The 20,832-nt window shown below is 43.0% G+C and overlaps 2 protein-coding genes across 4 annotated transcripts in view; one reads left to right on the top strand and one right to left on the bottom strand.

Annotated features, from left to right (window-relative positions):
* TAF5L (TATA-box binding protein associated factor 5 like) overlaps positions 1-4,506 on the bottom strand; it is a 27,833-nt gene extending 23,327 nt beyond the window's left edge. The window contains exon 1 of the mRNA XM_027902145.1: positions 4,501-4,506. The gene's annotated coding sequence lies outside the window, so the exon portion shown is untranslated. The remainder of the gene's footprint in view (positions 1-4,500) is intronic.
* Positions 1-20,832, top strand: part of URB2 (URB2 ribosome biogenesis homolog) — a 23,919-nt gene extending 3,087 nt beyond the window's left edge. The window contains exons 4-11 of one of the 3 annotated variants that reach the window (XR_003573291.1): positions 348-3,732; positions 5,518-5,678; positions 6,878-6,988; positions 7,890-8,132; positions 9,084-9,174; positions 10,767-10,906; positions 14,403-15,053; positions 20,821-20,832. Coding sequence is in view for 2 of the 3 variants with exons in the window: in XM_027902142.1 (XP_027757943.1) it covers positions 348-3,732; positions 5,518-5,678; positions 6,878-6,988; positions 7,890-8,132; positions 9,084-9,174; positions 10,767-10,906; positions 14,403-14,600 (4,329 nt within the window). In the remaining variant the exon portion in view is untranslated. Of the gene's footprint in view, positions 1-347; positions 3,733-5,517; positions 5,679-6,877; positions 6,989-7,889; positions 8,133-9,083; positions 9,175-10,766; positions 10,907-14,402; positions 15,125-20,820 lie in introns of those variants that run through there. The other 2 variants (XM_027902142.1, XM_027902143.1) reach the window with 2 other exon arrangements.

Raw genomic sequence — 20,832 nt, 5'->3', positions numbered from 1 at the left:
TGTTGTTTGTTTGGAGCATAATTTTGGGAACCATACAAGAAGGCCAGAAATTTACCCTTACTCCATTTCTGCAGGATCAACATTATGCTGTTGCCAGTAGGACACACACCAAGTGAGGGCTTCCTCCCTCATCTGGTGCTGCAAATAAATACTGGGACAGCAGAGCTTCTGGTTTGGGACTTGTGATGTGAGAGGCCCAGGAGCAGCTGTTGGCAAGTCCCTCGTGCTTCTTTGTTGCAGCCAGAGCTCAAAGCAGGTGTTGTTGCTTTATAATGATATTTGTATGCAAAATTGACTGGTTTTTTTTTTTTTTTGTTTTGTTTTTGTCTCTTCTTCCCCAACTTCAGGTCATAAATGAAAGGTTATCAGAGGCCTGTTCTCAAAAAACACAGCAGAACATTGGCACAGTGCTGAACTGCTCCAGTGGCATCCTTTCTACTCCTTCACTCTCCATCATTTACACAGCAAAGTGTGAGCTTCTGGTTGATCTCCTCAGCAAGCTGTGCAAGCTGGCATGTCAGCACTTGGCTTCTGACAGCGCTGTGGGTTCTCAGTTGTTCAGCGTCCTCCAGCTTACCTTTGCTCAGTACCTCCTGATCCAGAGGCAGCAAACCAACCCAAATCGTGTGTTTGGGCAAGTGACAGGTCACTTGCTCCAGCCATGTCTGCTCCTAAGGCACTTGCTGACTGTGAGAGGTTGGACACAAGCAGATGATAACCATGTGCGTCAGCACCTGAGCAGGGAAATCCGAAACCAAATTGAAACTTTGCTGCAGGCTGGGTTGTTCCAGGCTGAGCTTTTCTCATCCTACAGAGAGGAGTTGCTGCCAGAACAGGAAGTCCAGGAGAAGAAGAAAGGATCTTTTAAAAGTCTTTTGCTACCAGTCAACACAGTGCAGACCAGTCTGGGCAGTGACTTTTGTGAACCTGCTCTCCATGGAGCGGTTGTGGCTGGTTCTGTGTCCCTGATATATAAGCTCTTTCTGGACTCGTACTGTAAGGCGGAAAACCACCTTGTGTGTTTCCACATGTTCAGCAGGCTTTTTGGCTGTCTCAGGCTCTCTGACCTACAACAGGGAGGGAGGGGAGATACGCTCTCCCCTGTGGACTGGAGCACAGAGCTGCTTGCTTTGGAGCAGCTTCTGAGCTTGGTGCTCAGCAGTGATATCTATAATGTCGCCAGTGACCGTATCCGGCACAAGGAGGTGCAGTTTGGGTTTTACCGCAAGCTGGCGCAGACGTTGCTGACGCACTCGCAAGCTTCCATCCCCGCTTGGTTCAGGTGTCTCAAACTCCTGATATCATTAAATCACCTTATAGTAGAGCCAGACCTGGATGACTTAGTGTCGTCGGCTTGGATTGATGCTGAGGCCTCTGAACCTCGTGTGAAGAAGCCACAGGAGACTCTGATCAACACCATGTTTCAGACTTACTCCAAGCTGCGACAGTTCCCACGGCTCTTTGAGGAGGTGCTGACAGTCATTTGCCGCCCAGCTGTTGATGAGCTGAGGCCACCCATCTTCTCTGCTGGCCTGACAGTAAAGCTTCGTGAGTGCCTCCTTGAACTTCCACCCAACCAGATTCTGGACATTCTGTGTCTCTTTGTGGAGAAATGCCAAACCCTTATCATTCCTGCAGTTGAAGGGTCAACTGACATGGCCTTGAAGCTGATGGCAGTGTGCTCGGTGCTGCATGCTTTTCTGTTCAACATGAGGAGCCTAGACGATGTCACTCCTTCCCCTGTGGTGCTTCGCACTCAAAGTCTGCTGGCAAAGATACAGAAGGGAATAATTCAGCCACTGATGGAGCTGCTGCAGGCTCCTAGAAGAGAGGAAGAGAAGTCAGACCTTTGGCTAAGAAAGGCCAGTGACGCTGCTCTCCTCCTCGTTTACACTTGGGTTGAGGTAGACACTCTGTTTGGTGTTAGCTGCAGTAAATATGTGTCTCCAACAGCTGAAATTGCCGGTGCTGTTACTGAACCTGCTCCAAAGCAGGGGTATTTCAGCATTTCAGCTTTTCTCCCTGCTTTGAGGGAACAGTCTTGGGAGAGAGTCATGGAAATTGCAAATAGTTTTGCCTCCCCTAGTAAATATTGCTTAGAACTTCTCATGCTTCAGAAAATGAAGATGATCTTAATGCAGACCGAAGCTGACCTACAGGCCTTGCAGCATGCTGCAGCTTTCATCCTGGAGTCTGGGAGATCCATCATGAGCAGAGGAGAATCTGAACCGTGGGATGGAGATATCAGCACGATAAGTGATCTCACTTACCCCACAGCACACTGGCACCTCATCATGTTCAACCTGAATATCCTATTGCCATATATTTCCTTAGAAGATACAGAGTATATTGCAAATGTGCTTCTAGAGACATTAATGCTTGCCAAAGCTCAGGAAGCTGCCATGGACCAGGAGAATTCCATCAGCACTGAAAAGATATCTCTTGGCTTGATGCACAGCTCCTTTCTTCCAGAAATGAAGATCCTGCACTGTGCTTTTCTGACCAGGCTTATTAATAAGTTTTCTATGGTGCTGCCCATTGCTACCAGGGATCTGGTAGATCTGCCACTTCAGCAGCTGTTTGCAAGTAATATCCCTTGGCATGAAGAAATCCTGGCTCCTTGCAAAACTGTTGACCTGCTGGAAGTACCATCAGAAAACAAACTGCTGAAGGATGAGCTCAGCTTGTCTTGGACAACCCTGGAGAAAGTTGCCCAAAGTATAGTATTGTTTGCAAAAAGTGGTTGCCCTGTCACCCTGAAAGAAAGTCAGCTAGAAAGCTGCCTGGGTTTGCTGGACATTTTTTCTCTTCTGAAACTAGACAGTTTTCTTCCCTCTGACTGTACTCGGTGTTTTCTGGTGCTGCTGTCCCTGCTAGCCAATACCAGGGCTAGTACCTCTTGCAGCAAATTGTTATTCCTGAAGTTTTTAAGTACTTGCCTCCACCTCCTGAGGTGCCTGCAAGCTGGCAGGAATGCCAACTCTGTTTTTAAGGTGTTACATGCCAGTGATGTTCTTGAGCATGTCATGGCCTCCCAGTTTACAGCGAGCAAATTGTTTTCTGATGTCTTTACTGTTCCTGTTTGGGCACAGTATCTCCAGGAAGTCCAAGCTTTTCTGGAAAACTTTCTTCAGATGATAATTGAAAGACGACAAAGTGTGAGGCTCAACTTGGAAAAGTTCATATCTTTCCTGGTAAGCTGCAAGCCAGACGCCAGTGCAGCCAAAAGCGAAGATCAGAAAAACTGGAATCCTGCAGCTGAGCAGTTGCTGCTCATGGCATTCACCACACTGTGTCAGGTTGTCACACTCTACCTTCAGCAGCTGCCAGAAAAGAGGCTGCATTCTGCAGATGTGCTGTCTGCTCTGCTGGAGCCCGTAGTTCTGCAGATGGTCAGAACTGTTCAACATGGTCTTCAGAGTAGCACCCCAAACAAGCTTTTGCCTGTAGCATTCATACCATCTGTCACTACTCTCCTCAAAGCAGATCTGAGCCATCCCGTCAGGAGGGGCTGGCAGAAGGAGCCCAATGGGTTTTTGGAGCAACCTCGTATTAAACTGTACCAAGAGTTTTACTCTCAGATACTGAGAGAACTGCCCTGTGCAGGAGATAATCTTCAGTTCCTTCAGCCTGCGTTGCAGTTCCTGACAGTCTTCTGCTCAGTGCCAGAGCTGTATCCTGGAAAAGAAATGGCAGTCATGGTTGGTTTTGCCATAAAAAAGCTTCTCTCTGGTATGAAAATTCTCTTTCTCCAGTTCCTTTGGTAGTTATGAGGCGCCGAGCCAAGTTAAAATCCATTTAGCAAAGCATACAACTCTTTGAAAAGTCTATGTTTGTTTACTTGTGCTAAAGCAGCAGGCTGTCCTTTGGTAAATGCATAACACGAAACTTTACAAGGAGGCAATGTTGTGGTACCTGGACCACAGCTACCATTTAATTTGGTCATGATCTTCTGAAAGATGTAAACATCTCAATAAAGCTCAGGTCCTGAGTAACTCATCCCTGTAGAGCATTCTGACAGTAACTGGAACATGATAACACTTCTGGATGTAGGGCTGAAGATGCAGTGTCCTACTCTTGTAGTCGGTGTAGTAGACACCACTGAAGTAGCTGATGTGCCCCAGGTCAGATCAGAAATGTCCTTGGAGGATCTTACAGTCAAATACTCATCTACTTCAGTAGGTGAGGCTATAGAACAGTGGAAGTTGCCTAACTGTTATGAATGCTGGATGCCCATAATTCTGATAAAGTTTGTGAGAGATTGGCCTTTATCCTCATTAATAAAGAGCAAGGGCTAGCAATTGAAATGAAGAATCTCTCCTGCTAGTTGTGGGAGCTAATGACTCCTTTAGAGTGTCTCTTTCAGAAAGAGAGCTGAACACAGCACAGGTGTAACTGTTCTCTTTGACTTCTTCAAACTGCTGGAATTTATCAGGCTTATCACTGACATGTTCTAGTGCAGTGGTCTCCAAACATTTTCGATTGTGCAAACCTAAAGACTGAGCATGCAGCCTCGATATATATTTACTTATAAATTATATACACATGCTACTCTACTAGTATGCTATGTACATTACAAAGCATACACACAGAAAAAAAGTATAAAAAGCATGAGACTAGGATGAAATAAACACTATTTTTAATGCTTTATTAAAGATACTTTATTTATAATTCCCACATCCTAGTGAGCTGTGTCGTACACACCCTGAGGGAGTGCTCCCTACTGGGGAGGCTACTGTTCAAGTGAACTACAGTAGTGATCTCAGTGTTTATATTGGCATTAAGTAGTCAAGAACAGAGCACAGCTTTCCATGGAATGGAGATGAGGATGTGTCAACTCTTGTAACTTTTCTGTTGATTTTCCTCTGTCTCATTCTGTGCCTCACATTATTAATTTAAGATTGGTAAAGTTCTTTAGCTTGGAGGCATAATGAATCACTGCAAAAAGCTGTAATAATTTCCGTTGAATAAGTAAAGTATTCAGTAAAATGAAATATTAATTCCTGTTGAAGAAGGTTTTTAGCATTGCCACAGATCCTGTGGATACTTGTGGAATTAAAAAACAAGCCTTCAAAATCAGTAGAATTATGAGCTAATCTAAGACTGTCTATGTAGTAGTAAGTGGGTAAGTGGGAAGTGTGAGTTTGGATCAGCAGAGACCTAACTTTGTCAGCTTAATGTTTTTGTGATTTGTGATGGATTTATGGCCACCACATAGTGAAGCCCTGTGGCTTGTTTAGCCTGCTCCCTTGGCTTGTGCATCTGCTTTAGTGTAGTATTTCTGTACTATTGAAGGCTTTTTTAATGGAATGATGGCTGCTCTCTGAACCTGAGGGTAGGAAATACTTGAGGACAGCAAGTCATTGAACTAGTGGGGAGAGAGGTAAAGTGGGGAGCCCTCTGTGAATTTGAGTGTTAAAAGGGTACCCATAGAGCTGTTTTATTTTCAATTTGCCATATTCTTACCTGTGGAGGTCTGTGTTGGGAATTGATTTCTTTTGTCTCTTGAATATGCAGGTCCTGCAATCACAACTCAGGTGATCCAAAGTATGGAGATGGAGCTGACAGAAGTGCTTGTCCAGCTGCTGGAAAACTGCTCTGCTGAGGAGTTTTATGCCATGATGAGGCTGGTGCTGCAGGGACTCGAATTGAGGAATGTTTGGCAACAGAAGGCTAAAGTAAGGCATGAACTATATTGTCAACTTCCTTCTTCAGTCTTCTGTACCTTGAAAAAAAATTGTTGGCTGAATTACATTTGATAAATATTTTTTTTCCTCTTCCTGCTTTATGTTCAGTGATCTTAATTTATATGGATAAGGGCTTGGTGACTGCTGAAATATGTTCTGGATATAAATTGAGGGAGATGGAAAGATCATGGAAACCTACTTGAAAATTTTTGTGTCCAGTTTAAGGACTCTGCAGTCTTAATTCCATGTATTGTCAACAGAAATCACACAGCTGTGATGTTACAGGCTGTACTAAAAGCTCTTTTCTAGTTTCTGCTCCAAGCTCTTGCACAACAGATACTAGCAGTCAGTGTCTGTCTGTGGGTTGTCTTAACAAGATTAAAGGCACTTTTAGAAACGCTGGCATTTTTAACTAAAACCAAAACTACCCCTAAGCTTTTGTTAGTTGTCTCTCTAAAGGCTACTCAATAATAATCAGATACCACTCAGTAGCTTTATAAACTCTCTACCTTTCTTCAGAGCACTTTAAGCAGCAGTGGTGACGTGTGGAACACGTTTGGCAAAAACTCCAGCTGTATGCGCCGTAGAAAGCTCAGTAACTTGGGAATGAAACCTGGATTATACTCGGGGCGTTATCTGGCTCTGTCTTACTTGTCAGAAAGAGACACAAATATGCCACTTCAGTTCTTTTTATGTCCTTTTGAAAGTATATCTGGAATTCCTGTACTGTGCATGTAATTCCTGCCACCTGAGTGTAGCTTGCGATATGTTTCATTTATCAGTCTGTATAAACCACCACCAAGTAAAAAAAGTCCTGCTGCCAAATGCAATTTTCTTAGTGTATAGTATACTGGTATCCCTGCATGCCTTCTGCCTCCCTCTGCTGTCTAGTAGTAGTTGTATGAGAAGGCTTTCCTTTCTTAAAAATCACATCAGCCTTTTTATACAGGAAGATAAGTCTGAAATAAACGTGCCGTGAAGTACATTTGGGCCAGTGCTGCTCAGCATATTGAATTTTGTTGAGCTGCTGCTTACTTCACAATTTCCAAAGAGGTGTACTGGTCGGAGGACTTTCATGTGTCAAGGCCCTGGTAGTGCTCAAAAGTGCCACTGGCCTTGAAAGGGCCCTTCTGTGCTTGAAAGGAGCCAGTGCACCCTAGTACCAGTGACTGATCCTCTGCTTTCTGCAGGAAGTGTTGTCAGCTGTTACCCTCACTAAATTGTTGCTCAGATGCCCATTAAGTGGAGACAAAGTGAAAGCTTTCTGGTTTACCAGCCCACAGATAATCACAGCTTTAGCGGTAAGTATTTCTTTATTGTAACTTAATTACCTATCCCTTTTACTCGTTAGAGTCTGTAGCGGTTGCATCTAAGGTGCACAGAGGCATACAGGAACAAAAACATTGTGGATACTGAACAAATCCATGCCTCGACCTTCCTCAAGTAAATCTCCTCCTTTAAGTGCAGTGTGTAGGTCACTGAGTTCTTATACAGAGTCATTTTATGGAACTGCACCATGTAATATGGAGCTTGGGAGAAACTTGTTTGACTGCAGAGTAGACAGTCTGAGTGTCTCGAACTTCTTCCTGTCCAAAGGAGAACGTAACTGTCAGCCACATGTTGCAGCAGAAGCCAGCAGCAGCAAAACAAAAAATAAAGAAGTGCTTGTATAAAAAAAAAAAAATCACTGAATTATGAAAGGGAAACTTGACAGAAAGTAATCAAACCCAGGCTTCCTGTCTTTCATTTGTACAGCACATAAACCTGGTGATGCAGGTTTTTCTCCTCTTCTGGTGATGATGTTTCTAGACCAGAATTTATCAGAGGTTGGCTCTGCAATGCTTGGGAATCACGAGCATGCAGTGTCTGCCCTTTTTTTGATAGGTCTGCATTCTTGTAAAGGAGTGACCTGCATTAGTGCATTTCTCTAAGGAGGTGCAAAGAGGTGCTAGTTGTCAGGGGACTAGGGAGTACTTAGAATTCCAGTTACACAGCAGTGCTGGTTTGAAGTGCATCACGTGCATCGTTGCCCAGGGTGCAATTGCACGAAAATGGCTCAGGTGCAGGAGTCTGCATGTCAGTCCAGCTTGCACCAGTCTAGTTCCTTTGGCTCCTGTCAGGGCATTACGGTTCTCTGGTGTTCGAACACTGATGATAGGTGGATAATGTTCTCCTCCTTACCTGTTTACTGTCTTCTTGTAGATGCAAACCAAAGAGGCCTGCCAGGACCAATCACTGATTTCCATCATAGTTGTACCTATTCTAGAGACTGTAGCAGCTCTGCTAAGGCAAGGAGAAGGAGTTCTTGTGAATCCACATCATGTGTCATTGGCATTCAGCATTCTCCTAACAGTCCCTCTGGATCATCTGAAGTTAGAAGACTATCGTGGTGTCTTCCTGGGAGTCCATGAAGTGCTCTTCTCTATTGTGCAGTGTCATCCAAAGGTATGTCTGTGAGGGGATGGGAGGAGAGGAAATAGGTATAAAGAACAAATGTAACAGTGTTAAGAATTTCTCTTTAATAGTTGTTTTGAAAGATTTTGTCCTGATAGTATAAAAGTGCATTGTACCACTTCTTATTTAAAAGGCTGAGAATCTCAGAATCACATAATTTCAGTCACTCTCCTACTTTGCTTGTGCCTGTGTTGTTGTTCTTTGGCAGTGCATTGCTTATCAGCATCTAATGATATATTAGAATAAAAGTTTTCGTTTTTCTGTGACTGGTTTCTAGAAGCACAAATGGCTCAAGCTCTGCGACCTCATTCTCACTGGAGGTCAAGATTCTGCAGTCCTCTGAAAACAGGGCTTAGACACTGTTGAAGTTGGTAACCTTCAAACGTTGTACCATCTTGGTATTCTTGTCAGCCTTCTGGCATGGGAAAGGGAAGATGTGCCAGGAGTTGCACAGGGATGAAGATACTCCTACATGGAATATGTAGGCAGAGATGGAAGAAAAAAAGGAAAGGGACCTCATGCATTTGTATTAGGACTGGGAGTGGGGAAAGTTAAAGATGGGCAAATGGCACATTCTAAAAGCAAAGCAGTATGCATTGCTAAAATGCCCTTACAAAACCGCTGTGGTGGAAAGCTGCCTATCCAGTGATCTGTAGTGTTACTGGACCTCATGTTCTGTCAATCTATCTGGCTATGCAGGTTCTCTACCAGCAAGGACAAATGCCCTAGACATTAGGGTGCTAAATCAAATGCTGCTTTAGAGAGATGAAGTAACTCTAATATGATGTTGCCATATATGTTTGATTATGGCTAGGAATGCGGTCCTACTTCTGGATTCTCGTGTGCTAAACACTCTATGGATGCAGAATGAAAATATAGTCTCTACCCTCTCACTCCCTTTAGTGTGTAATCTCAGATGTTTTTATTTCATGTCTTTTGCAGGTGCTGTTGAAAGCAGCACCATCTTTTCTGAGCAGTTTCCATCGTCTGGTTGTTTCTGTCATGCATGAAGGACGTCAGAAAGCAGACAGAGGTACCGTATTTTTTCCACCTTTATGATACATATATACACTGTAATTTATGTGTTGTGGACAGGGAGATGCTGAACAGGGCCCATCAGAATCAAAGTCCCCAAAGCCTAGCTGTGGCATTGAAGCTGTTAGCCCTGCCTGTCCTTTTTTTAAAATTGAGGATGAGCTTTGTGGTGTCATGGGCTTATGAAGGTAACTGGGGGCTCCTGTGGAACTGCACGAGGTGAATAAATGATTCTTCACTGACTGGCTGGCAAGTAGACAGGAACCAGTAAGGCTTGCTGTGCCCAGTTTTTGCTCTTCTGATCAACCCCTGTGCCTGAAAGCACGGTGGCTGTGAGCTCTGGTGATGCATGCTAATATGTGTTAGTTATAATCCCAAATCGATCCTAGTAAATGGAGTTTCTTAAGGCTGGAACTACTTTTACTACAGACCTGCATTGTCACCATTCTGTGCTAAGTATAAAGCCAGAACATTATTTGTATCTGAAGCATCAGTTGGGATTAGATGATATATCTGTATGGTTAAGGATTTGGAATTAGTGTAGTTAAATATCCCGAAAGGAAGACAAAAAAAAAAAAAAAAAAGACTTATTACTGAAAGTTATTAAAGAAGTAGCCAAGTCAAAGGTGTTCACAGTGATTGAGGTAATTATTCCGTGCTTTATACTGCTCAGGACACAAATACCCTACCATTAATAGTGGTGAGTTTTTGAAACAAATTGACTTCATGGCCTGAAACTGATTGTATCCTGGCTTTCCACTGATGTCCTGCAGCCTGTGCCATGTTCAGATTTATCTCAGCTGATATGTTGCCCACACCTGTGGGCAAATGTAAATGTATGTATTTGTCATGGAGGAGTATAGTAGCAAAGGCTCAGTGATAGAGGAAAAGGTAGGTGGTGCCAAACTTTGAGAATCTGCTTGCTTCTGCAATATGTTTGCATAAGGCAAGGGTCACAGGAAATTTACAGGTATTGTCAAGTTAAAAAACATGCAGGATTGTTCTGTTTTTGTAACAGATAACATGAAAGTAATTTCTGGATTTCCCTTCTCCCTTATATGTGTTGACTCTCTTCATTCACTGCCTACTGAGTAAATTCTCAGCTGATCTCACCAGTCTCACTTTAAATATCTCCAGTGGTGTGGCTTCTGCTGCTGTATGCCACATAATAGATCTCATCAGAAAGCTCTCTTAATATGCTCTTTCTAAGAGATGTCTTCTGATTTTTTTTTGTAGGTAGAGAATGTAATTTTCCTGTCTCCTTTTCTCTCCTCCACAGTGCTAATTGGGACTGAATCATGGAAGGGACCATAAGTGCTGCTTTTAGCACTTCAACACCTATAACAAATAATTTTTCTCTTGCAGTGCACGTAGACTTCAAATCAGTGTGCTCTTACAAAAATACCTTTTCGAAAGATGTGTATTGTGTATTGTGGGAGGCCTCTAGCTGTGGCTCCATAAGAAAAGAAGATAAAATGTCAAGCTATCCTTGGCCTCATGTAGTTCAAGAATCATGGAAGAGTGGGTGATTCTTTGGGGGTTTTTTTCTAATTTTTTTAAGCCTCAAATGCCTCTCACTTTCTGTTTTAGGCAACACAGATGAGTTTGAAGTTATACTGCAATGTGCACACTTGGTGGAACGGATGTATACTCACATTGCTGCAGAAATGGAGGACTTCACTGTGTTTTCTTCTTTCATGGTGGCTCAGTATGTGACTGAACTGCAGAAGGTATGTTCTCATCCATCTTGAAAGTGCCATAGGGTTGTGCTGGCTTTGGAGTTCCTGTTCCAAAGGCAACTGTGTTAAATTTTGTAAAATTTGTGAAGTTGCAAAAGTTGCTACGGCTCATGGAGATACAGGTTTGATCCAGACTGTTATTTTGAATGAGAGATCCTGAGAATCTTTCTTATCAAACTCCTGAAAACTTTCTAAAGATGTGGGCTGTGAGGTTTTTTTGAGGTTAAACAATGCAATGCCCAGTTATAGAACTGCTTTGGGTGTTGCTCTTTCCTCACAGAATCATGGAATGTCTTGGGTTGAAAGGTTGAAAGATGACCTTTAAAGGTCGTCTGGTCTAATCCTCCTACAATGAGCATGGGTATCTTCAACTAGATCAGGTTGCTCAGAGCCTTATCCCATTTGGCCTTCAATGTTTCCAGGGATGAGGTATCCACTACCTCTCTGGGCTGCCTGTTCCAGAGTTTAACCAGGGCTTCTTTATACATCTGGTAGTAAATTCATTTCCCAGTTAGTCTCATTTGTCCAGGACTAATAGCAGTTAGGGGCCCATCTGGCAAAGTAATGGTGGAAAATTCTCCTGGAAAATATCTTTTAATCTGATCTAAATGATTAAGTGAATGGAAAAAATGTTACCAAGCCAAGAATTGTTAGCTTTTCAGTAATTCTCCTTATGTACCAAAGATATCACTGCAATTCTTACTGAAAGCAATTAAGCATCCCTGCTACTGTGTATGCCAGAGCCAGGTCAGTAGTTTCTCACAACCAGACCTAAGTTCAGCTTGTAATTTTCTTCAGCCTGATGGATTTAGATTTCACGAGGGTTTGACTGCTGCTTGTGGTACAAGTACCTGCAAATTGATTATTTGTGGCTTCAGCCTGGGCGTGGGCTGAAATACAGAAAGAAAGATTAGTTTTTGTTTTTAGGCCCTCTTGCAAAAAATGTATTCCAACTGATGCTATGTTTCTGAAGGATTATGGTGTAAGCAGTGTAACTAATAACTAACCATAAAGGTTATTACAGACGTTAAACTTGTTTGCCTTTTTTATTGCTTATCTTTTTTCCAAGGTTTGGGAGCAAAACAATTGGAGATGTCAGTTTTTAGCTATGTTATTTAGTGTTCCTGATAAGTTGGTTATTGTTTATGTAGTGAACGTGGTAGTTTAGCAAAGGGGGAAATTGCTGTTAAGACTACTTCTGCTCTCTTTAACCGTCTCTGAACTATGTAATCTGTTCATCGCTGAGTGTACGTCAAATGACCTTTCTAAGTTGAAAGGACACTTGCCTCAATATTAGCAGGAGTACAAAGTCTCATGAGAGTTCTAGGAGAGTTCTGTGCAATATTTTTGGTGGGAAATGGAAAGTGATGGATGATAGGTGAAACCACAGATCAGTAATGTATGCACTGGAACCTTTGGGCGTGGAAAGGGGAATTGGTGTAGTGAGCCGCCAGAGGCTGTGACAAAGGAATGTTTTCTGTCTGACAGAGTAGATAGATCACAAGTAGGTGATGATTTATTTGCTCATTAGACTGCTGAGAATTGATGGGTATCAGAGGAAGGAGGAAACCTCAGCATGCCTGTCTTAAGTGGGGCATGTACACATCTTTCATGTTGCTCTGCAGAGGGAGAGAAAAACTCCTTCAGCTATTCATCCCTTCTGAGACCGGATCTGTGGCTTTCTGCCTGTGATCTGAAGACCCTGGGGGGGTCCATCAGAGGTGACTGAGAAAACAAGTTTGTAGATTTAAGTCTCTATATGGGCATCTTCACACTTACTGGAACCCTTTTAAGGGTCTGCAAACTAGAACTGGTGAAAGCTACTGGCCTAAATAGTCACTTACTCCTGAAGTGGTTGTGTAATGGCTCCCTCAGTGCTTCCTCTTTATACCATGAAGTATTTTGTATTAATCTAGAAAGATTCCTTGCTGGAGTGGGTGGCATCTCTTCCATACTGTTGACAGTGCTTTTCGCTTGCTGCCTATGAGCTGTTGCTTAATTCAGCAATAGTGAAATACCTCTTCACACATTTAATGTCTCTCATCAAGAGCTCTGTAATGCTTGAAAAATTGGTTGTGCTAACTGTATAGACCATAAACCTCTTACAAGTATAATTAACTGCCAGCCAGTAGTGGCAGCTGTTTAAATCTTTAGCTCTGCTTCCCGTGGTGTTATTGGTGTTTATAGGAAACTGCAAAGTGAGAATGGCTCAAATAAGGCATGGATCCAGATGAATTTGTGATCTGAGGGATGCAGCTCCATTAACTGCAGCTCTGAGGTAGCTGCTTATCCCAAGTGGGCCATCTGGTCCATATTGTCAATGGCTGTGGGTTTTCCTGTCCTTTTTCTCTGCAATCGTTTCAATGCCCTGGGAAGGGAGAGCCCAGCCTAGTGCATTCACTGTGAGCTGTGATGCTCAACTATTCTCTTACTTTAATGCATGGTGTAGGGAGAAATAACATCTGTTATAAACCAACCAATTGATCAACTGACAGAGAGGCAAAAAAAATTACAACCTTTTGGATTGCAAACTCTTCAGGGTCACAGATCCAAAGAAAGGCCTATATGCCTTATTGCCTGCTCTGTGTTTTTCCCAGCTATGTTAGTGGGTCTAATAAAATATATTAGCTGTTCCGCATTTAGGGCAGAAAGAGAGCAGGAGCCTGTCACAGTGATTAGGAGTGCACTTCATTAGCAGAAAGTTTATTAGTTGCCTAAGGAAGAAAGAACCCTGAATTTTAATGACAGCTTTTTATGTAATTTTCATTAGGCCTGGAGTGAAGAGGCTTACATCTGGAGGCATAAAGCTAATTTTGGGATTCAGCAAAGATAAGACATGGTTCTGCAGCAAAAATAATGTGATTATGCCAGAGGCCAGCACTGTCTCAGGCAGTGAAGTATTTAGGAAGTGATTTGTGAGCACAGGACAAATTTCAATTAGCCTGGAGCACCAGAGGACTCCAGAGTCAGCACTGATGTTCCGGGTTGTAGTGGCAGTTCTGCTGGTTGTGGGATTGAGCAGTGGTAACATCGGGAGCAGGGCACGAAGTCTTGAGTCATTTTTTGTATCCCTTCAACTTTCTACATGACTTCAGACAAGGTGCCTGATTCTCAGTGTTAAAATGGATTAAGAAAATGTTCATCTTCTGAGCTTTTTGAAGGCTTCTTTCATTAAGGCTTGTACATTGAAGTCTTCAGATAAAAATTGTTAGATAAGTATGAAATTATTAAGTGACAAGGTAAAATTGTTTTACTTGTCTGTTCTCGTAGATTTTATTGCAGGGACTGTACTGTTCTGCAAAATATGTTTGCAAAAATCAGGAAAATACTGCACAAGTCAAAATCTTGGGTTTTATCTAAGGGGATGTTCCAGATGGTCTGATGCACTGGATAAATTGTTGCCAGCATTTAGTATATACTGACTGTGGAAGTGGTGTTTTCTTGCCTTTTTTGTCTTCAAGTTTAATGCAATTTGTTCTTCTTGTAGGTGACTTTGCACCCAGCTGTGAAGACACATCTCACAGAAGGAATATATCACATCCTTGACCTTTGCATTGAACGGGACGTCAAGTTCTTAAATGCATCATTACCAGCAGGTGTAAGGGAGGTCTTTAAGGATCTGTATAGTGATTACAACCACTACCACAAAGCAAAAAAGCAGGGGGAGGAAAAGTACACTGCATGATGAATCCTGTCTGGTGCTGTGTTGAATGAATTGACCTTGCAGCACTCAGAACATCCTCAGCTGCTGTTGGGTTTGGGATGACTAGTAAGATCGAATCTGAAGAGGGTCATAAACATTGCCTTTATACAACCAGCCTTCTTAATGAGGAAGTGGTTACGGTTACGGGGAGGGAGGATGTGCTGTTTGGTGTGGTCCTGCTCTGTGCCACAAGTGGCAGAACTGCTGTGCCTGTGCTGGCCCCTGATGATCCATGGGAGCGCTGGGGAGCTCACTGCTCCTTGGCAGCAGATGGCAGGCTTCAGCCTTTGTCACATCACGGTGGAAGCAGTAGGCTGGTGTAAAAGCCAGTGAGGGATATAACCCTGCTTTCACTTACACGGTAAGCAGAATTAAAGCAGGTAAAGTGCTTATTTTTGTACCCTGTTATTTCACATTTTGTTACTGAAGAAATCTGTTACACAGCTGTGCAGTAGGTTACTGTGCAAAACTGTGGAAATAACAGTAAAAAAATATGAAAGTTTGTATCTCTTCGCATCATTGGTTTTACTTTCGAGCTCAGCCCCAGGCAACCTGATCTGACCTATTGAACTTCCTTCCCAAATGTATTATCCTGTAATCTCATGATAATCAAAAAGGCTGACTACTTAGAGGTCTGGTCGATTTACTGTCATTAAGCAATTACACTTAGTCATCTGAGCTGTAATCTCTGTGAATGTACATTTTTAGTTTGTGACAAATGCTAATTACTGCTGTTACTATCTGAGACCTTTTTGGTCTAAACTGAGCTTTGTTGCTTGGCTTTCACTCTAGGTTAAGAACAAGCCCTAGACTTATTGCAGCTCAGCTGACAGTGATTTAATAAGATGTAGTAAACTAATCTCATTTGAACCTGTAAGAAGCTTTATCAAATAGCTCCCTTTCATTAGGCAAACTACAGAAATTTATTTGCTTGAAAATGATAGAGACTAAAGATCTAAATTTCTGTGTCAGTAGTAGAAGTCTTCATACATACATGGAGTTAGTAGAAAGAGCTCAGTATACTCTCACATGATTATCTGCTTTAATCTATAGGTAGGGGTGGGCAGGGGAATACTGGAATATGGCTTACCACTTTTACTGGGTCCATCTGCCTCATGGCAAGGTCCAAAGGATGAAGTTTGTCTGGGACAGGAAATTCCACGTGGCCCAGATGAGGGAGGTGAGGAGAGATGGCTAAACTTCATCCTTGGAACTGAAGTTGACCCTCCTCATCCTAAAAAAAGCATCTTTGAGAGCTTTGATACTGTGCAAGCGCTGCTCCCAAGTAGTAATAGCGGTATGTTATCAACACTGTTCTAGCCACAAATGCAAACCCCAGCACCTTATGGGCTACCACAAAGCAAGTTAACTACATCCAAGCTGGACCCTGTGCACCACGGTGCCACTTCTGTATTTTATTTCAGAGCTGAAAAGCTGATGTGGGCCAATGATGGGAAGGGCAGTTACCGCTGCCCCAGCAGGCAGTGGGACAGCTGGGGTCAGCCAAATGAGCACCAAAGTGGGGAGTTCTGCAGGGTGAAGACAGTTCATACATCAGTTAAATGAAGGAAGGTTATGAACCCTGGGGGGGGATATGAAAAGAACAGTAAGAACAGTGAAAAAATGAGAGCTAGGTTTGGAGCGGGGGAGGAAGGAAGTGAGGTAGCATCTCTGGTGTGTGTCAAGGCTCCCCTGATGTAGCCATATGGTTGCAAGCCACACACATAGCTCAAAAGCTTCTGAGTGCAAACCCCAGAGTAAATAACATCTTAGCCATCGCTTTAAAGGAGGTAAACTAGCTGGGTTGAGATCAGTTTTATTTCATTAATGCTAATTTTTTAAATGTTACCAATTTTTAATTCTTGGTTTGGAAATGAAAACTTGTAACTGACTTACATGGGCAGGGCTGATGGAAATAACAAACTCCTACTATAAAAAGGATACAGAGCTTGAATGAATGAAAACTTGAAACCCTGTCACAGTTAAACCTTTATTTCAAACGTGCAGTGTGACTGCCACTTATCCCACAGCCCTCCGCCTTCTCCAGGCAAAGCAGCAGAGTTCTGAAGCACAAAGCAGTGTTTCTGTGTAGAGTGACAAAGGGGTTAAAAAGAAGGCTGTATTTCACTTGCTAATCCCAGGTCTTTGTCCAAGAACTGCTCTGGAGGTTTTTTTAGCACGAATAAATTAAGTCACTGGCAGAGGACCACCTGCTGAGAAAGGCGGCTTTGTGTTTCTGAGTGCACTCCCAGTGAGTGTAGTGCTCCTGTGCTGTCACACGATGGGGCCATCCTGCAAGGGTACAAAGCGCCATCCGAAATCAGTTTTGGAGCCCTTCCTCATATGCTGGGTTAGTCTATGAGCTTTGAACATCAGGAAGGTAAAGGGTTTGGAAGAAGCAGTGTCTCAGGGATAAAGGACAGGATTGTGACCTTTGTTTAATTTGAGGGTTAGCTTTGTGTAAGTGAACCTAAAAGCCTTACAGGCTTCTGCAACAGTTATTCTGGGCCAGATTACCATCTGTTGATGCAGCGCCTGTCTTGTGAGGGCTTTTCTTGCTGTTGCAGGAACAGAAGTGCCTCCTGTAGGCAGAGCTCACAGGCTGGGATATCAGGGTCCTGCTGGCTGTGCCGCTGGCTCAGCCTGTGACGCTGTGTGTGGTGTTTGTTACTCGTGCATGGGCAGTGCCCGAGTCTGCTGTGCCAAAACTAGCTCAAATATCTGGTAAGAAACAGGAAGGGCAAGAAGGACAGTCAAGACCAAAAAAGATCGCTCTGGGTTTACTCCTTATTTTGTGTAACTGCTGTAAAAAACAGCCAATTTTTCTACTTACCTGGGGCTTGATGCTTGGATTTATCTTGTTGTGGATAGAAATGTCAAAAAAGATGATGGTGTAATATGGTAGAAATCGTTTTGCTAGTTTAGAAAGTTATTCTTCCTGTTTATACCTGCTGGGAGGAGACAATGTACCAAGTACTTTCCTTTGAGTTTGAAATGGATCAGTAAGTTCCTGTTTGTTTACTTCTTGGTGCAGCTCTGGAGCTTCTGGATAAGGGAGGGCTCCTTCCAAAGCTTCCTTTATGGGTTAAAACATAATAATAGGGATAATGGAGTACTTTGAGAGATTTCTTTACCATTATTTGCTGTTCCATTAAATGTCTACAGTGATAATATTTTGCTGATAATACCAAACTGAGCGGGGAAGTGAACACTTGCCAACCTGCAAGGAGACGTGGATAGACTGGAAGAGTGGGCTAAGAAAAACCTTGTGAAGTTCAGCAAGGACAAGCATAAGATCTTGCACCTGGGAAAACGTAATCCAGGAGTGCAGCACAGGCTGGGATGTGCCCGTCTGGGGCGCAGCTCTGTGGAAAGGGACCTGGGGGTTGCAGTGAACAACAAGCTCAGTGTGAGTGAACAGAAGTGCTGCTACGGCAAAGAAAACCAGTGAGATGCACAATCCCATCAAGGGCGTCACTAGCAGAGATGCAGAAGTGATTATCCCACTCTGCTCAGTGCTTCTCAGGCCACACCTGGAATAATGTGTGCAGTTTTGGTCCCTGCTGTGCAAAAAAGATGTGGACAGGCTGGAAAGGGTCCAGGGAAGGGCCACAAACATGATCAAAGGACTGGGAAGCTTTCCATGGGAGGAAAGGCTGAGAGAACTGGGTTTGCTCAGCCTTGAGAAAAGAAGCTTTGGGGGGAGACCTTATCACTGTGTTCCTATATTTAAAGGTTGGCTACAAAGAAGACGAAAACTCCCTTTTTACAAGGATTCACATAGAAAAGACAAAGGGTAATGGTAGAAGTTACTCTTGGGGACATTCTGATGGGACACGAGGAAAATTTTTCACAGTGAGAACAATTGGCCATTGGAGTATTCTCCCCAGGGAAGTGATGGATTTGTCAACATTAGACAATTTTTTAATTTGTTTTTTTTTTTTTTTCAGCAAAATGACTGAGTTTTTTTTGATGAGAAACATACAAAAGTGCTATTGTATCATTGCTGGCAGTGCTGACATTTGCTGCTGAATGATCAGTGACGTATCCTGCAAGTGGTTAAAAAAGGAAGATGCTCTTTTTTTCTTTTTGTACCTATCGTGTAATATTTATGTCACAAGCAAGTGGAAGTGAAACCTGACTTCCTGTGGAGCAGTACTGATTTGTAGTCACATATGTTGTTTTGTTTTTTTAAATATGAAAGCAGGTTTTTCGTTCTTTAATTGACTTTGAAGTTGGGAAAATTTGTGAAAGAAAGTGTGTCCTTGTGACCTTCTCAAAGGTTTTAGTCTGGGACAGCCCTCTAGCAAACTCATTGCCTGGTCTTTGAGAGAATTTGGGAAGAATGAATAAATGCACCCCAAGTGCCTAAGCTGTATTGTTAACCTTTCCTTCCAAAGAAGGATGCTGACATTTCATACCTATTTCTGAAGATGGTGACAAACAAAAATGACGAAATCCATTTTGTCTTTTTAGCCATCTTTTAATGCAAGCATAGAGTGACGAGAGGTACAGGACTGCAATGACTTTCCACTGGTGGCTGCTTGGTCCTTTCTAGGTGTAGAGTTGTTTATGTCAGGAGAGCGTTATTTTGACATGTGGTTCTGAGACTTCTCTCTTAGGATTGATGCAGACCAATGTCTGCCCCAAAGGAATTGTCATTATTTTGGTTACTTTTTGTAGATGTTGGATTCAGAATTGCTTCTTGAAAGAAGTTGCCCAGATGATCTGCTCTGAGCTAGACATCTTCTTGTGGAGGCTGCTGCAGAGCCTGGGCCCTCTTTTTGCAGCTGGGAAGTCATTGTAATGCCTTTTTGGTTCTTCCTCACAACAAGAGGACAGGAATATTTCTGCTGACAGGTGGCAGAGAAGATTTGGAAAGCAAGTAAAGAATAAAAGGAGAGGAAAAACTAGGGACAGATTCCCTGTTAATTCATCCATCTGAATCTGCTGCTAGGTTCAGGAATCCCTTCTTTTATTTTTACAGCCTCCACTTGAGGGATTGACTCTCCAGGCTTTTACAGAGCTGTGCTGGGGCTGCTCAGGAGAGTGCACAAAACTGACACATTGCTGTCCTAAGGACAATGACCATGGACTGCTTCTGCTGTAGGAAGGGAGAGAAGAAAAAGAGGAGGAATGGAGGTCTGGGATGCAGCCAGACTATTGCCAGGGCTCCTTGCTAATGAGATGACTTTGTTAATTATTTGATTTGGGGTATCAGCAGCTTACTAGACAGAAGTTCCTGGTAGCTGAAAGCAGAGCAGTTTTGAAAACCAGGCCGTCCCTGATTTCCAGTGCATCTTAAACACACATTGCTTTATCTGATGTGCTACAAGCACCTAGAAACCTCTCTGGGCAATGGGCCACCATGTGTGCAGCAGAGTGAACTGTGAGCAGGCACTCGCTGTCCTAACACACTGCCAGGTGTGAGAGACAGTGGGTGGGAGAAGAAACAACATTGTAGGAAGAAGTGATTGATTTGTGTTTAGTTTTAGAGCAGGACGTGGGAGTTCCCTCCAGTAACCTCAGGAAAAAGTATTCTTGGGCTTGGGGTTTGTTAATATCCCAAGAAAAGAAAGAAAGAGTAAAGGACCATGTTACCAAAAAAAAAAAATTAAAAAAAAAATCAAACTTTCTTGTTAGGTCACAAGCAGACAAATCCATAAAAGACAACTTGGTCAATACTGCCACCGGTAAATTACATGGTCAACGCAAACAAAGCCTCAGCTTTATCAGAGAGTGTATTAGCTCATGGAGGGAAGACTGATTTATTACTCTTCATCCAGTAATTGTCAGCCAATAATCCCCTGGAGGGAAGGTGGCTATCTGTGCTTATCACTTGAGGAGAGACACTAGAACAAACATGCTGATTTTAGCCTGGAAAAAAAACACTGCCACTTGAGCACAGCTGGTCTGTCCGAGCTCAAGTGGCCGCTGCTTGTTCCTGTTCCCAAGGCTCAGGAGCACCGCTGATTTTGAGCACCCAGTGGCTGGGAGTAGAGCTCAGGGCTTTGGTCTTGCATCTGCTGCAGGTCACCTGTGTGCTTTGTTTGCCGAGCACTTACCTTTTTTGGCCTTTGACACAGACAGGAGTCTTTCCTGGAAAGGATCTGTGCAGTTTGCAGAATTTTTAATGTGCTGTGGGTACCAGAGTGAACTGAGTTTTTTGTTTTTTGTTGTTTTTTTTTTTACAGCTACAGAGGTGAGTGATACA

This window comes from Empidonax traillii, unplaced genomic scaffold (assembly GCF_003031625.1).
Source record: "Empidonax traillii isolate 1590-97213 ecotype Southwest subspecies unplaced genomic scaffold, ASM303162v1 scaffold845:size272117, whole genome shotgun sequence".
Classification (NCBI taxonomy): domain Eukaryota; kingdom Metazoa; phylum Chordata; class Aves; order Passeriformes; family Tyrannidae; genus Empidonax; species Empidonax traillii.
The sequence above is the reverse complement of the archived record's forward strand: the minus strand, read 5'-3'. Positions and strand labels throughout refer to the sequence as shown.